Source organism: Diceros bicornis, chromosome 4 (genome assembly GCF_020826845.1).
Source record: "Diceros bicornis minor isolate mBicDic1 chromosome 4, mDicBic1.mat.cur, whole genome shotgun sequence".
Lineage (NCBI taxonomy): Eukaryota > Metazoa > Chordata > Mammalia > Perissodactyla > Rhinocerotidae > Diceros > Diceros bicornis.
In genome coordinates this window covers 91,957,006-91,973,987 of record NC_080743.1, presented here as the reverse complement: position 1 = coordinate 91,973,987, position 16,982 = coordinate 91,957,006, and the positions used below count along the sequence as shown (strand labels likewise).

At 36.9% G+C, this 16,982-nt stretch overlaps 2 protein-coding genes across 5 annotated transcripts in view; both read left to right on the top strand.

Moving 5' to 3' along the window:
• RABGAP1L (RAB GTPase activating protein 1 like) overlaps nt 1–16,982 on the top strand; it is a 689,292-nt gene that overhangs the window by 238,406 nt on the left and 433,904 nt on the right. The window lies entirely within an intron of this gene.
• GPR52 (G protein-coupled receptor 52) lies at nt 11,464–15,813 on the top strand. The gene has a single exon (XM_058540024.1). The coding sequence runs from the start codon at nt 12,012–12,014 to the stop codon at nt 13,095–13,097; it is 1,086 nt and encodes a 361-aa protein (XP_058396007.1). The 5' UTR covers nt 11,464–12,011; the 3' UTR covers nt 13,098–15,813.

Genomic DNA, 16,982 nt, shown 5'->3' with positions numbered 1-16,982 from the left:
TTTTTTGTGAAGCTTGTATGTCATACAAGTGATTACAAGGAACTTTGTGTATTCTGCGCTTCACAAAAACTGGTTATTAGTGTTTTTTTGATCTTCTTATAGACTCTTCAAGCTATTTTTATATGCTTTATATTAAAATTATATTAAATACTTATTTGTTCAACTTCTGTTCTATGCCCAGCACTGTAATATAGGCACTTGAGATATAATGAAGAGCAAAACAGAGGTTGCTTCCTCTATGGGGATTGCAATCTAGTCAGGAAGACAAAATGTAATGAAATAGATCACTATAAACTATGCTAAGTGTGGAATCTAGTCTAATCTGGGAATTCAAGGAAGGTTTCCCTGAGTAAGTGGTATTTGAACTGAAACCTGAAGATTGCATGTAAAGTAACTAAAAGAAGTGTAAGCAGGAGGTACAAATATCCTGAGGCAGTAGGGAACATAGCAAATATATATAGGACTGGGGATGGGTGGAGTGGGGGGAGGTAGAGCCAATTTAGCTAATCCTAAACGATATAGAAGAGAAATAAGATTGGATAGATAAATGGAGAGCTGATTATTTTTTAATTGATGTCATAATAGTTTATAACATTGTGAGATTTCAGTTGTACATTATTATTTGTCAGTCACCTTATCAATGTGCCCCTTCACCCCTTATGCTCACCCCCCAACGCCCTTCTCCCTGGTAACCACCAAACTGTTCTCTCTGTCTGTGTGTTAGTTTACATTCCACATATGAGTGAAGTTATACCGTGTTTGTCTTTCTCTGTCTGGCTTATTTCACTTAACATAATACCCTCCAGGTCCATCCATGTTGTTGCAAATGGGACGATTTCGTCTTTTTTTATGGCTGAGTAGTATTCCATTGTATATATACACCACATCGATGGACACTTGGGTTGCTTCTACTTCTTGGCTGTAGTGAATAATGCTACAGTGAACATAGGGATGCATAAGCCTTTTTGGATTGTTGAATTGAAGTTCTTTGGATAAATACCTAGAATTGAGATAGCTGGATCATGAGGTATTTCTATTTTTAATTTTTTGAGGAATATCCATACTGTTTTCCATAGAGGCTGTACCAGTTTGCATTCCAACCAGCAGTGAATGAGGGTTTCCTTTTCTCCACATCCTCTCCAACATTTGTTGTTTTTTGTTTTGGTGAGTATAGCCATTCTGACAGGTGTAAGGTATATCTTAGTATAGTTTTTTTTTTTTTTTTTTGTGAGGAGATCAGCCCTGTGCTAACATCCGCCAATCCTCCTCTTTTTTTGCTGAGGAAGACGGCCCTGGGCTAACATCTGTGCCCATCTTCCTCCACTTTATATGGGACGCCGCCACAGCATGGGACGCCAAGCAGTGCGTTGGTGCGCGCCCGGGATCCGAACCAGCGAACTCCGGGCCGCCACAGCGGAACGCGCGCACTTAACCGCTTGCGCCACCGGGCCGGCCCCTATCTTAGTATAGTTTTGATTTACATTTCTCTGATGATTAGTGATGTTGAATATCTTTTCATGTGCCTGTTGGCTATCTGTATATCTTCCTTGGAAAAATGTCTGTTCATATCCTCTGCCCATTTTTTGATCGGGTTATTTGTTTTTTTGTTATTCAGTTGTGTGAGTTCTGTCTGTGTTATGGAGATTAACCCCTTGTCAGATATATGATTTGCAAATATTTTCTCCCAGTTGGTGGGTTGTCTTTTCATTTTGATCCTGGTTTGCTTTGCCTTGCAGAAGCTCTTTAGTCTGATGAAGTCCCACTTGTTTATTTTTTCTTTTGTTTCCCTTATCTGAGTAGACATGGAATTTGAAAAGATCCCTCTAAGACCTATGTCAAAGAGTGTACTGCCTGTGTTTTCTTCTAGGAGTTTTATAGTTTCAGGTCTTACTTTCAAGTCATTGATCCGTTTTGAGTTAATTTTTGTGTATGGGGAAAGAAGATGGTCTACTTTCATTCTTTCGCATGTGGCTGTCCAGTTTTCGCAGCACCATTTATTGAAGAGACTTTGCTTTCTCCATTGGATGTTCTTAGCTCCTATGTGGAAGATTAGCTGTTTGTATATGTGTGGTTTTATTTCTGGACTTTCAATTCTGTGCCTTTGATCTGTATGTCTGTGTTTGTACCAGTACCATGCTGTTTTGATTATTATAGCTTTGTAGTATATTTTGAAATCAGGGGTTGTGATGCCTCCAGCTTTGTTCATTTTCTCAGGATTGCTTTAGCTATTCGGGGTCTTTTGTTACTCCATATGAATTTTAGGATTTTTTGTTCTATTTCCTTGAAGAATGTCATTGAGATTCTGATTGGGATTGCATTGAATCTGTAGATTGCTTTAGGTAGTATGGACATTTTAACTATGTTTATTCTTCCAATCCATGTGCATGGGATATCGTTCCATTTCTTTATGTCATTATCAGTTTCTTTCAATAATGTCTTATAGTTTTCATTGTATAGGTCTTTCACCTCCTTGGTTAAATTTATTCCCAGATATTTTATTCTTTTTGTTGCGATTGTACATGGGATTGTATTCTTGAGTTCTCTTTCTGTTAGTTAGTTATTAGACTATAGAAATGCACCTGATTTATGTAAGTTGATTTTGTACCCTGCAACTTGTCTGTAATCGTTGAGTATTTCTAATAGTTTTCCAATGTATTCTTTAGGGTTTGCTATATATATGAAGTCATGTCGTCTGCAAACTGTGAGAGTTTCACGTCTTCGTTGCCTATTTGGGTTCCTTTTATTCCTTTTTCTTGCCTAATTGCTCTGGCCAGAACCTCCAGTACTACACTGAATAAGAGTGGCAAGAGTGGGCACCCTTGTCTTGTTCCTGATCTCAGAGGGAGGGCTGTCAGTTTTTCCCCCTTGATTATGATGTTGGCTCTGGGTTTGTCATATATGGCCTTTGTTATGTTGAGGTGCTTTTCTTCTATACCCATTTTGTTGAGAGTTTTTATCAGAAATGGATGTTGGATCTTGTCATATGCTTTCTGTGCATCTATTGAGATGGTCATGCAGTTTTTATTCCTCATATTGTTAAGGTGGTGTGTCACATCGATTGATTTGCAGATGTTGAACCATCCCTGTGTCCCTGGTATAAATCCCACTTGATTATGGTGTATGATCTTTTTAGTGTATTGCTGTATTCAGTTTGCCAATGTTTTGTTGAGGACTTTTGCATCTATGTTCATCAGCAATATTGGCCTGTGATTTTCCTTGTTTGTGTTGTCCTTGTCTGGCTTTGGTATCAGAGTGATTTTGGCCTTGTAGAATGAGTTAGGAAGTGTTCCATCTTCCTTTATTTTTTGGAATAGTTTGAGGAGGATAGGTACTAAGTCTTTTTTGAATAGTTGGTAGAATTCTCCAGAGAAGCCATCTGGTCCTGGACTTTTGGTTTTGGGGAGGTTTTTGATTACTGTTTCAATCTCTTCGCTTGTGATTGGTCTATTCAGATTCTCTGTTTCTTCTTAATTCAGTTTGGGAAGTTGTATGAATCTAAGTATTTATCTATTTTTTCTAGATTGTCTAATTTGTTGAATATAATTTTTCATAGTATTTTCTTACAATCCTTTGTATTTCTGTGGTATCCATTGTGATTTCACCTCTTCCATATCTAATTCTATTTATTTGAGCCTTTTCTTTTTTTCTTGGTGAGTCTGGCTCAGGGTTTGTCAATTTTGTTTATCTTCTCAAAGAACCATCTTTTTCTTTCATTGATCCTTTCTATTGTTTTTTGGTTTCCATTTCATTTATTTCTTCTCTAATTTTTATTATTTCCTTCCTTCTGCTGCCTTTGGGCCTTGTTTGTTCTTCTTCTTCTAATTCTGTTAGGTGTAGTTTAAAATTGCTCATTCAGGATTTTTCTTGTTTGTTAAAGTGGGCCTGTATTGCTATGAATTTACCTCTCAGGACTGCTTTTGCTGCATCTCATATGAGTTGGTATGGTGTATTTTCATTTTCATTTATCTCCAGATATTCTTTAATTTCTCCTTTAATTCCTTCAATGATCCATGGGTTGTTCAGTAGCGTGTTCTTTAGTCTCCACATGTTTATCACTTTCCCAGTTTTTTTCTTGTAGTTGATTTCTAGTTTTGTAGCATTATTGTCTGAAAAGATGCTTGTTGTGATTTCAATTTCTTAAATTTATAGAGACTTGCCTTGTTTCCCAACATATAGTCTGTCTTTGAGAACGTTCCATGTGCACTTGAGAAGAGTGTGTAATCTGCTGTGTATGGATGAAGTGCTCTCTATATATTTATTAAGTCCATCTGGTCTAGTTTTTCGTTTAATTCCACTATTTCCTTTTTGACTTTCTGTTTGGATGAGCTATCCATTAATCTAAGTTTGGTGTTAAGGTCTCCTACTATTATTGTGTTGTTGTTAATATCTCTTTTTAGGTTTGTTAATAGTTGCTTTATGCTCCTATGTTGGGTGCATATATATTTATAAGTGATATGTCTTCTTGGTGGAGTGTCCCTATTATTGTTATATATTGCCCCTCTTTGTCTCTCATTACCTTTTTTATCTTGAAGTCTACTTTGTCTGATATAAGTATGGCAATGCCTGCTTTCTTTTGTTCACCATTAGCTTGGAGTATTGTTTTCCATCCCTTTACTCTAAGCTTGTGTTTGTCTTTAGAGCTGAGGTGTGTTTCCTGGAGGTAGCAAATTGTTGGGTCTTGTTTTTTAATGCATCCAGCCACTCTGTGTCTTTTGATTGGGGAATTCAGTCTATTCACATTTAGAGTGATTATTGATATGAGGGCTTAATGCTGCCATTTTATCACTTGTTTTTCAGTTTTTATGTATTTCTCTTGTTTCTCATCCTGTGTATTTTGGACTGCTAATTCAGTTTGGTGACTGTCAATGATGGTTTTCTCTTTACTTATGATTTGTGTCTTTGTTCTGATTTTTTGTTTATTGGTTACTGTGCAGTTTGTATAAAAGATCTTGTAGATGAGATCGCCCATTCCCTGATTGTGTCTTGTCTCCTTAGTCTAAGCAGGTATCATCCCTTTCCACTTCCCCTTCTAAGTTGTTGCTGTTACAACTTATTCCGTTATGTGTTGTGAATTTGTGGTTAAAATGAAGTGATAATATTTATTTTCGATGCTTCCTTCCTTTCATCTTTAGAGTTATAAGTGTTTGCTAATCTGTTCTGATAGAGAGTTACAATTTTCTGATTTTGTCTGCCTATTTATCCCATTGCTCAAGGCTTTGTAAACCCTTTCTTTCTTTTTTTTTTTTTGGTCAGGTATGAGGTCCTTCTTGATCAAATCTTGTATGGGGGGGTCTTGTGATAATGAACTCCCTCAGCTTTTGTTTATCTGGGCAAATTTTTATTTCTCCATCATATCTGAAAGATATTTTTGCTGGATATAGTATCTTGGCTGAGTGTTTTGTCTTTCAAAATTTTGAATATATCATTTCACTCTCTCCTAGCCTGTAAGGTTTCTGCTGAAAAATCTGCCAAAAGCCTGATACGGCTTCCTTTGTAGGTTTTCTTCTTCTGCCTTGGTGCCCTTAATATTTTTTCTTTGTCATTGACTTTTTCCAGCTTTACTAATATATGCCTTGGAGAAGGTCCTTTTACATGATGAAATTAGGAGTTTTCTGTTGGCTTCTTTTACAGGGAATTCCAGCTCCTTCTCCAGATTTGGGAAGTTCTCAGTTATTATTTCTTTGAACAAGCTCTCTGCTCCTTTTTCCCTCTCTTCTCCCTCTGGAATACCTATCATCCATATGTTGCATTTCCTAATTGAGTCAGATATTTCTTGGAGAATTTCTTCATTACTTTTTAGTCTAAGTTCTCTCTCCTCCTCCATCTGAAGCATTTCTGTGTTCCTATCCTCTAGATTGCTAATTCTGTGCTTCATATTGTCAATTGTTTAAGGACTCCAGAATTTTCTTTATCTTATCCATTGTGTTTTTCTCTAATATTCTCTAACAGTTCTGTTTGGTTTTTCTTTATAGTTTCAATCTCTTTTGTGACGAATTCCCTCTGTTCAGTAATGGGTATTCATGGGAGCCAAGCATTCGTTTGGTTTCTGCTTCCAGCTGCTCCTAGGTCTCACCAGCTGTTGTGCTTGGTGGGTGAGACCTCCCCTCTGGGACCTAGCCAAAACCACTCCCTGGGACTGCTGTGGGATTGTGGTTTCTCCCACCGAACGAGAGAGTGATCACCCGGGGGCTCAGGGCTACTGCCACCTGCTCCTACAGTCTCACTGAGACATGCTTTCCCCCTTTGGGGCCGCAGCAGTACTATGGGTGTTGAGGGCAGCTGGGAGCTTTTCACCCAGACTGGGATCTTAGCTGCCCTCTGCTCCTAGCTCGCACCAGCCTTTGTGCTTGCTGGGCTGGGCTTCCCCACTGGGTCCAGGCCTGTGCTGCTCTCTGTGGGCCGTGTGGCCCTGAGGACTCTCCCACTAGCCAGGGAAGTGATCACACGAGGGGTTCAGGGCTTCCATCACCTGTTTCCACAGTTGCCCTAAGGCATGCTCCCACCTTCGGGGCTGCAGCAGTGCTATGATCGCTCTAGGTGGGAAAGTAGTCTCACACGTGCACTGGCCTGCCTGGGGTCCAGAGGGTGCTCACCTATCTCCACCACCTCCTCTAGGGTAGTCCATCCACCGTCAGATGTATAGCTTCTCGGGTCTCTCTGGCATCCTGATGTGCCCTGTGGGTATCCTCTGCTGATCAATGAATGTCCTTTTAGTTGTAGTTCGAAGGGGGAGAGACAAAGGGAACAGCTCACTCTGCCATGTTGCTGACATCACTGGAGAGCAGATTTTAATAGGACCTGTTAGGACTTTATCCTACGGGCAGTGTGAAACCACTGAGTATTTTTAACAGGGGAGTGATAGCATCTGGTTTGCATTTTGGGGAGAATATTCTGTCTGTTTTGTGCATAATGGGTTGAAGAGGGGTCACAGACAACTCAGGAAGACCAGATTGGACACCACTGCAGAAGTCCACACAAAAGATGATTCTAGCTTGCTTAGACTAGTGACAGTGAAGATGGGGAAAAGTTAACAGATGGGAGGAGTAGTTGAAGAAATAGATAAATTCTGAGTGCATGTACCTTTTCGCACTTTTAAAAATATATTAAAAAAAACGTTACTTTATCCTATATTTATTTACTTTTTACGATATTATATTGGTTGTGTAGTTCTCCTTGATAATCATTGCCTACTGTTTATCCTGTTTACCATTGATGGCTAATGTCCCTCCCTTGCTTTGCTGTTTAGGTCCTATTGAGTAGTTGCTTGAATTGCTCAGATGTTTAATAATGAAATATTGATACATATAAACAAATATATAAAACATATTTAGGGTATAAATGAAAAATCAAACACTTGTTATGTATCATCTCATAAAGTTACACAGTTTTAGCTGTTAAAAGTAATTCTCGAGTAAACCCAAATAATAATTCCTCTTAGGTATTTCCCAGCCAGCATTCATCTGTTGAAAGAAGAGGGAGGTGGTTGATAATGATTGTAATAAGAATGACAATAACAAAACACTTAATGACCCCTAAAATGAGGAGAATTATGCCTAATATAAAATACAAAGAATGCTTTACATAATGAGCTGTGTAAATATGATATTAATGCTCTTTTGTTATTAGAGCTTCACATTGTAAATTAGTTCCTATTATAATCAGATCAGAAGAAAGGAGGGAAAGGAAGAAAAGTAAAGGGCTAGTAGAAAGATTCAATCTGTGTAAAGAATAAAATTATCTTGTTAGAGCTACTGAAACTTTTTTGTGGAAGTTGGTAGAAGGAAACAAGGAAGCCTAGTGGGTCAAAGGCACTACTTCTTGAACTTTTCCTCTCATGTTATTGAGAAGCATGTACAATTATGGATTATTTACAGTATTCTTAGACCCAAATCTCTCCCAGTAGTTTTTTTTGGAAATAAATGTGTCAAACTAAAGTGATTTAGTATTTGAATTTCCCTAAATGAGATTTTTTTGCCATTTCTCTGATTTTAGAAATATTACAATTCAGAACTATTTAAAAAATATGTGAAGTCTATATTTTTAAAATGATTTGTTTAGATTTTGGTGACTTGAACTAGCTTTAATAATTGATGGTGTATTTTTCAATGGTTTTGTAGTAAAGCTTCCTATTTAAGTCTTTTGTATGGAATATGGGACCTGTATATTTATCAAATGAAATTTTTATTTTGAATATTTATTATTATTATAAAGGACAGTGTTAGCTAAAGCCAATCTTGTTTGATTTTAGTTCTTTTAGTTATCCCTAAAAGTCAGGTTGCATCCCTGTGAAATAGGACTTTCTAGCCTTTTTGTACTATATTTAAACATTTACTTTCAAACCTCATCATTGTACTCATTCTAAGATTATTTTACCTTATTTTATAAATTTTTCTGGTAATGAGAAATCCACTTCCCATTCTATATTTCACCTAAATTCCTGAAGATTTTAACAATAATATGGTCTTTCTGAAATAGAGTTCAACACAGAGGAAAGAATAAGGTTTTCTATTCTTTAGAAATTATTTTTTGAAATCCAAAATAATTCTTTTTAGACATTTCTGGACTGGCAGCTATCAGTGGAAAGGGGAGGGAAGGAGGGAGAGGTTCATCAACATGGTGTTAAGAACGACAATTTTGACCTGTTTTAATCCTAGTTTCATGACTCTGTAATAGTAGGCAAGTTATACTTAACCTTCTCTAGTACCCACTTTCTTCCTTTGGAAAATGATAATGGTGGGTACTTACTGCATGTAGATTTAAGATTATTATAGAGAGAAAATATATGAAGCACATAGCAAAATGCTTGGCACATAGAATTTGCTCAACAAATGTTAGTTATCTTCTATTTTCATCTTAATTTTCTGATTTAATTCTTCTTCTTCTTATTTTTTTTTGGTGAGGAAGATTAGCCCTGAGCTATCATCTGTTGCCAATCCTCCTCTTTTTGCTGAGGAAGATTGGCCCTGGGCTAACATCTGTGCCCATCTTCCTCTACTTTATGTGTGCGACACGTGCCACAGCATGACTTGATAAGTGGTGTGTAGGTCTGTGCCCAGGATCCAAACCTGCGAACTCTGGGCCGCTGAAGCAGAGCACACGAACTTAACCACTATGTCGCTGGGCCAGCCCTGATTTAATTCTGAAATAATTTGTAAATTAGTTCTAAGTCACTTTTAAGAAAAATGCTGACCCCATAGAAATAGGCTTAAAATAGTGAATGTTTGTCTATAGTAAGTGAAAATAAATGGAAATGTTTTTAACCTCCATGAAACAAATGAACTTAATTTGCATTCTTCTAACTTGGGTATGGGTAGCTCAAGCACTGTATGACAAAGTTCTGTAACTCTTTTTCATATTAGGATAAAAAGTGGAGTAAACCATCATTCTATTTATTTCTAATGTCTACTCTTCTGAGGGCGTATCTGACCTTAAACATTTCCCCCAATAGGTTTTACTGTAGAGGTGTTAGTTCCAATGCTTTGTTTGTACGGTTAAATTCAGCAATTTAGTGTGGATGTGGCAGGGACTGGAGAGATTATTAAATGAGTTAACTTCTATTAATCAAAATATAATTATATTTTAGAGAGTAAAAATTGAGTTCATGAAGTTCATAAAGACTTAGCTGATTTTTAATAATTAATAAGTTTTTCCTGCCGTGAGCATTAGATTACTGCTGACTTTTTAGTGTCATAGTACCTTGTGGTAGTTTCTCTATAGGGTTTAAAGATGTATCCCAGTTTTTTTTTTTCCTGTCCTGTCCATGGGAAATAATCTTTACAAATGCTATAAGGAAAATACCTTTGGAAATTCATACATGCTGTTAGCATGTTATAACGATTGGTCAGTTCTGTTGTCTTCTTTTGTCAGTCTTGACCGGAGCTTGCCGAGTAAGTCTATAAGCCTGCATGTGCCTGGCAACTGTTACCTAGTGACAGTTTCAGCTGCAGTAGCCATTGGCTGTGCTGTTGATTGGGGCAGGAGGACCGAGTCACCTTTCTGATGGTAAGTTCTTCTGCATCAGCTCAGGATGAGGAGGAGGAGCAGGGCTCCGGCTCAGGTGGAGGCAGTGATACTGAGAGACTGTGAAGAATATACCGACAGCATCCATCGCAGTAAATTGGACTTCTGAATCAAGCAGCCCAGCCTAGCAGCTGATAAGAGTGAATGTAGGTGAGAAGCATTGCCTTATTCCTATAACAAGAGAACTATTTTGTGACAAGTGAAACTAGGAATGTACAAGGACTATCCTGTGGCTATTATAAAAGAAGAAAGACTTCCTTGAATGACTTGGTAGTGCGTGAGAAAATAACTTTCAGAAGAATGCTTTTTATTAAGCTGCTGCATTGTTCCTGAAGGAAGTGTTTTTATTTCTAGTGCATGGTATTTCTTCAAAAGATATGACAACAAAGACTGACAAGAGACTCTCTGAAATGCCTGTACTTTAAAAAAGACTTGTGACAAATGTTAACCTGATATCAGAATGACCTTGGAAGCCTTTTGGATGGATTCTATCTTGCCAGCCTTTCAGTATTTCAAACTCTAGGATTTAAACTCATCTTGATGCTTTAGAGGTATTTTAAAACAAGACCATCTTATAATCTACCTAATGGCCCCTGTATTAATTGAGTACTTGCTCAAAATAGAATACAGAAAGAGAAGAGTCATTTTCTTAACATGTGGCTGCTATATAACTGTAAATATAGCAAACAAGGTAATTTTCCACTTTCATAAGATTTAGTCGAAGAATGATTTAATATGTTAATCATCTAATGAAAATAGAAAAGATACAGAAGCATAGACTATGAAGCCTACTAGAAATACTTAAGTAATAAATAATGGCAACATTTGTAGTCAAATAGGCTCAGAGTATATAGAAAAGTTGCTGTTATTGTCTGAATTTCATATGTATTAACATATATGTGTGAGATATAGGTGTGCTTACAAAAGTGAGAAATAATTTTGAGCTGTATATTTTATGATCATGCTCCATTATAAGGAAAGTGGTGTATCAGTTAATGAAAGTTATTTTCAGTTACTGATGCCAAAATTAATAGCAAAATAGATTTCCTTTTTAAAAGGAAGAAGTATAGATTACATTGCTGATGGTAGCATCAGTAACTATAATAGACTAAAACTGTTTGCATCTGAATGCTTAAAAAATGCACGCAGAATTAAAACTTCAGAAGTTTATCATATTTTGTCAGGTGTTAACCATTGCATGTTGTCTTTCCCATGAGAAGTATGCTTTTTTCCTCCCGAGAGTTATAGGGCAATCTGGAGTCTCTTACCTGTATTCTGCTCCTTTGCGCCCAAATAGAGATGTATTTTGGAATTAACCTTGTTGGGGTGGGGGGTTCTTACCTGTCTACAGAAATGGATCATAAAGTTTTCCCACCAGCATCAAACCCTAAACTGAGTCCAAAGACACTCTTTGCCACAATGAACTTTTTCTTAGCTTTCCAACCAAATCTGAGATCTTAATTATTTAAATTCTAAAATATGAATCAACTTCTCAGGATAGATGAAACAGGAAGCCTGAGACAATTTAAGACTTTATCTTTTCTTATTCTTTCTAGTTGATCCCTAAGAAACTACCTTTCTGAAGAGAACAAACAGCCCACAAAAGCTTTTCTTTCCTTGGCAATTGATTTTTTTTCTTTTTACAAATTTAATTTTTCATAGTGCAAGGTAATCAGAAATCCATTTTCTCCAGAAGTGCCTTGTGTCTGCAAAAGCTTGTTTGAGAGCACCAGAGGAAGCTAATCAGTGACCTTTTTTCACCTCCTTTCTAGCTTATTCCCCTCCCTTCCCCACCAAAGCTGAGGTGTGTCACTACTGCACTGAGGCTGATGAAGACACTTGAGCACTCTCGGGGATGCTCAGCTGTGACAGAAGCACTGCCACTGTCTACCGAAGCTGATCGTGAGACACTCATATGCAGAGTTTAACAGATGCTGGGCAGCGCACCTGCTTGCTGTAGCCAAGGCTGCAGGTTCCCTTAATTCCAAGCCATGAATGAATCCAGGTGGATTGAATGGAGGATCCTGAACATGAGCAGTGGCATTGTGAATGCGTCCGAACGTCACTCCTGCCCACTTGGATTTGGCCACTACGGTGCGGTGGATGTCTGCGTCTTTGAGACAGTTGTTATTGTCTTGCTGACATTTCTAATCATTGCTGGGAATTTAACAGTCATCTTTGTCTTTCATTGTGCTCCACTCTTGCACCATTATACTACCAGCTATTTCATTCAGACAATGGCATATGCTGATCTTTTCGTTGGAGTTAGCTGCTTGGTTCCTACTCTTTCACTTCTCCACTACTCCACAGGTATCCATGAGTCATTGACTTGCCAGGTTTTTGGATACATCATCTCAGTTCTAAAAAGTGTTTCTATGGCATGTCTTGCTTGCATTAGTTTGGATCGCTATCTTGCAATAACCAAGCCTCTTTCCTACAATCAACTGGTCACCCCTTGTCGCCTGAGAGTTTGCATTATTTTGATCTGGATCTACTCTTGCCTAATATTCTTGCCTTCCTTTTTGGGATGGGGGAAACCTGGTTACCACGGTGACATTTTTGAATGGTGTGCCACCTCCTGGCTCACCAGTGCCTATTTTACTGGCTTTATTGTTTGTTTACTATATGCTCCTGCTGCCTTTGTTGTCTGCTTCACTTACTTCCACATTTTCAAAATTTGCCGGCAGCACACCAAAGAAATAAATGATCGGAGGGCCCGATTCCCTAGGCACGAGGTGGATGCCTCTGGAGAGACTGGGCATAGCCCTGACCGTCGCTACGCCATGGTTTTGTTTCGGATAACTAGTGTGTTTTACATGCTGTGGCTCCCCTATATCATTTACTTTCTTCTAGAAAGCTCCCGGGTCTTGGACAATCCAACACTGTCCTTCCTGACAACCTGGCTTGCTATAAGTAATAGTTTTTGTAACTGTGTAATATACAGCCTTTCCAACAGTGTTTTCCGGCTAGGCCTCCGAAGACTGTCCGAGACAATGTGCACATCTTGTATGTGTGTGAAGGATCAGGAAGCACGAGACCCTAAACCTAGGAAACGGGCTAATTCCTGCTCCATTTGAAGAGAACTACACAGTAAATCAAATGTAATGTGACAGTGGTTTTGGATTGTATTCTTGATTCATCTGGAAATTTGCCACTAGAGAAATATTTACTTGAATAGTTGACTATGGGGTGAAGGGACTAATGGTTTCTTTTTTTCTTTTTTCATGGAGAAAAAGGCTAAAGAAAAGGATGTATAGAGGGCAGTCTTGTGAGATAATTATAGTATGTGAGTATAAATGTGCAGTAATAGGAAAAATTAAGCACTGAGAATGAAAAAAGTATCTCAGATCTTCCACAGGAACTGAGCAAAGCCCCTCGGCGTCTCTGTCTCTGATGGAACTCTGTCCTCTCTCGCTGGCTCTCATTCTGTCTGTCTGTCTGTCTGTCTCGCTCCCTCTCTCAGTGTTTGTAGAAATTACTTACATAAATTGCCCTTCATAGAAAAATGCTACATATTATATATGTAGCAAAGTATAATCTTTTGCATCAAAGTGTTCTTTTAAACACACTAATCTATAATCTCTAAGTGGTCTCTCCATGGAGAATGCATAGTAAGCGTTGTATTTTATCACCTGCCACACAACCCATTTGCTTGTGTTTTTATAATATCTGTGGCACAAATTTTCTGCTATGAACAAAAAGAAACAGTATTTTTGTTTATTCTGGGTAAAATTTTTCTTGGCTTCCTCCTCTTCCTAACAGTGTGCTATTTTTTTCTCTCCATTTTTCTTGATCTGCATCCTTTGGTACCTTAATCCAGAAGTGTCTTAGCTAATGAAAGAATCTACTAAATAAAGCAATTGTAATGTTAATTTATTCCTTGCAACAAAGCAATCTATAGCCTGTTTGAGATATTGTGTTAAGTGTTTTTAATTGCTTTTGGAAACATTTTTATCTGGCTCCTTTTAAATTAGTTCATCTGCCCAAAGTGGTATCTTTTTTGCTATAGTATAGCTTTGTTTTTCTTTGAGAAAATCCACAAACAATTCTAATGCAGATGCAGAGTACTCACCCAGAAATGAGGTATAGATCTTAAAGCTGCTTGGTGCGTCCATTTTTTTTTTTTGAGTAAAATATTAACCTTTTTGTGTTAGGTCTACAAAGCTTACTGTTGTGTTCACTAATCGTTTGTGTGATATGCATTTGCACATACTATATTTTTTACAACAAAGAAAATATAAATTATATTCTGTGATCTGTGCCTAATGTTTTCTTAGCACAATATATAGATTAATGTTGCTTAAGTCATCAACATTGGGGAAAAACTACAAAAACTTCTTTTAAGAGAAAAATGCTTTTGTGTGGCTGTTATTTAGATATTTATATTAGACCAAGCTGCATTCTTAGTGCTGCTGAGAATATACTTAATTATCAAATACAGTTAGGAGCCGTCAGTATTTTCTTTTGTAATGATCTGTTTTCATATTCAGAGATTAAATAAACTTATTTTTTAGTGTGCTACATGGAATTGTGTAATAAATTTTCAGAGGTTTAAATGTAGCAAAATGGCATTTGAGGAATTAGTAGTGAAGCAGGTGTGAGTGGTAAAACATCTAAATCTTACTTTTTTTTTACCATAAGTTTCCTGCCTGATAGATATTTTAAAATTTATATAAAATGAGTATTTTTCTCAGCATTTTTGATTTCTTTGTTTTATGAAATGCATTTAATGAAATGTGCCTATGACTCTTCAGATTGGAAGCCAACCATGTTTGCACACTGGTGGTTTGACTTCAGAGGTACTTTAGTAGAAATGTCATCATTTTATTGAGGTTGCTCTGAACTCATGTATATTTTTAAACATGTAAGAAAGGTTTAAAATAAAGAATAAAATAGTATTCTATACATCAAAATCAGACTTTGCTTCAGTTTAATAAAACGCTTACTTAGAACAAGAGTTTATTGGGGAATCAAAATTTGTTTCACATTTCTGTGGTTTGGGTTGTTTATAGTTATTCTTGTCCCTTGTTTGCTGTGGCATCTTGGATAAGTTGAAATGCTGAAAGTTTTGATAAGTTGAAAGTCTGAACTTGCAAGTTCAGACCAGTTCAAGGAAGATAAAGTACAAGGAAGCATAATATTGCTACCTTTTCAGTTGTCATAAACAGAAGCTTCAATGTTATGTGTATTATTTGAGAATCAGATTTTGATTCCTTTAGTGTGGTGTGTAGATATAGTTAGAAAAGACTCAGTAGATCTTCTGCACAGAAAACCTGAGGCTGTATTCATTGCGTTTTCCTCTTCTGGCTTTTCCTCGTGATAATTAATAACCACAATTATGTGCCAGGCACTGTGTTAAGTTTTACATATATTATAACATTTAATCCTCACTACAACCTTTGAGATAGGTACTGTTCTTATCCCCATCCTAGAGATGAAGAAACTAAAGACAAGTGATTTATCCACGGTCACTCAATGAGTCAATGGCAGAGGTTCATGCACACTCAGTTGTGCTGGAGCCAAAGCCTGTGCCTTTAACCACGGTGCTATTTTACTGCTTTTTTTGCCCCCAAAAGTCTTCAGATCTTTGTACCTCTGTCTGTACCTTTTCCCTAGAAATTTCTGTTAGTTTTCTTTTTTATCACCTAAATCTTTGCTTCAGTTCTTTCCTTATCTTGTGGTATCTTTTCCTTGATCTTACAAATTTCTTATTAAAACAGCAATCTGATAAGCCCAAACTTGCCAGTTTAGTCTGTAATCAAACTGAAACCCTGGGGCATGGCATCTCCTTGACATTACTTTTGTTCATTTTTGTTAAGTTTTCATTGAATGGTTTTTTCAAATCTCTGTAAATTTCTTTTTGAAAAAAAATTTTTTAAAGAGAAGAGTGGAGAAGGAAAAAGCTTTATCGTAGGCTGAAAGGGGAGCCTAAACTTAGTTCTAGGTTTAGATTCTTCATTTATTATAATGTTTCATGTGCAACTCTAGGGCAAGCCACTTAATTTCCCTTTGACATATTTTAATATGTGTTCATATAGTAAGATAACACTTATTTTGAAACTACTCTTTTTTTTAGGTTAATATGTTTTAAGAATAGAAAGCATAACCATTATTCTTATTATTATATTTTATTCTGTGGTAATTATCCCATTTGGGTATAAATGACAGCCAAACAAGAATGCTGTAGTCTGTTACTGCAGGTTCTATTGTCTGTAGAGTTGTCTCTAAAGTTATATAGCGTTGGAAGGCTTTATAACCTACTAGTGCGTGAAACCTGGACTGAAATCCTGACCCTCATAAGCTGTTTGGCCCTAGATAAGATACTGAATGTTCCAAGTCCTCAGATTTCTCGTCAGTAAAATCCAGAGATTTGTACCTTCCTGTTAGGGTGGATTTGAGGACTGAATGAGATAATGTAGTCTATGTGCTCAATATGGCTCCTGGCACATAGAAAGTGTTCAGAATGTGGTAGCTGCTGTGTTATTATTTTTGTTGCTGTTATGGTTATTGCCATCACAATTTAAAGATCACTGATTCCAATTTAAGAAAATTATATTTTATAACAGAATTAATCCATTGAGTATTTTTTTGCCAAAATGCTAAGATAGCATTTTTTTTCAAATCTGTTTAAACTCAGATTTTGGCTTAAGCTCGGATGTTTTTGCATATAGAAAACTTTCATAATTTCTGAAAGTTGATTTCCCAGGAATAATTATTCACGAAGACATTGAGATTAAAGATATCCAGCAAGCAGGGGTTGGGATGAGACGGGGATGATTCTGAGATTAACCTACCTCCTTACTTTGTTAGTAACATAATAGCAAAATTTGTAACATAAATATGCTTAAACATTTTTCTTTCATCAGGTTGGCAATAGTAAGAAAGGATTGTTCTGGAATGTCTTGCCAGTTGTCTTTGCATCATAGTTTTCCTTATTTACTAAAATGGAATTTAAGATATTT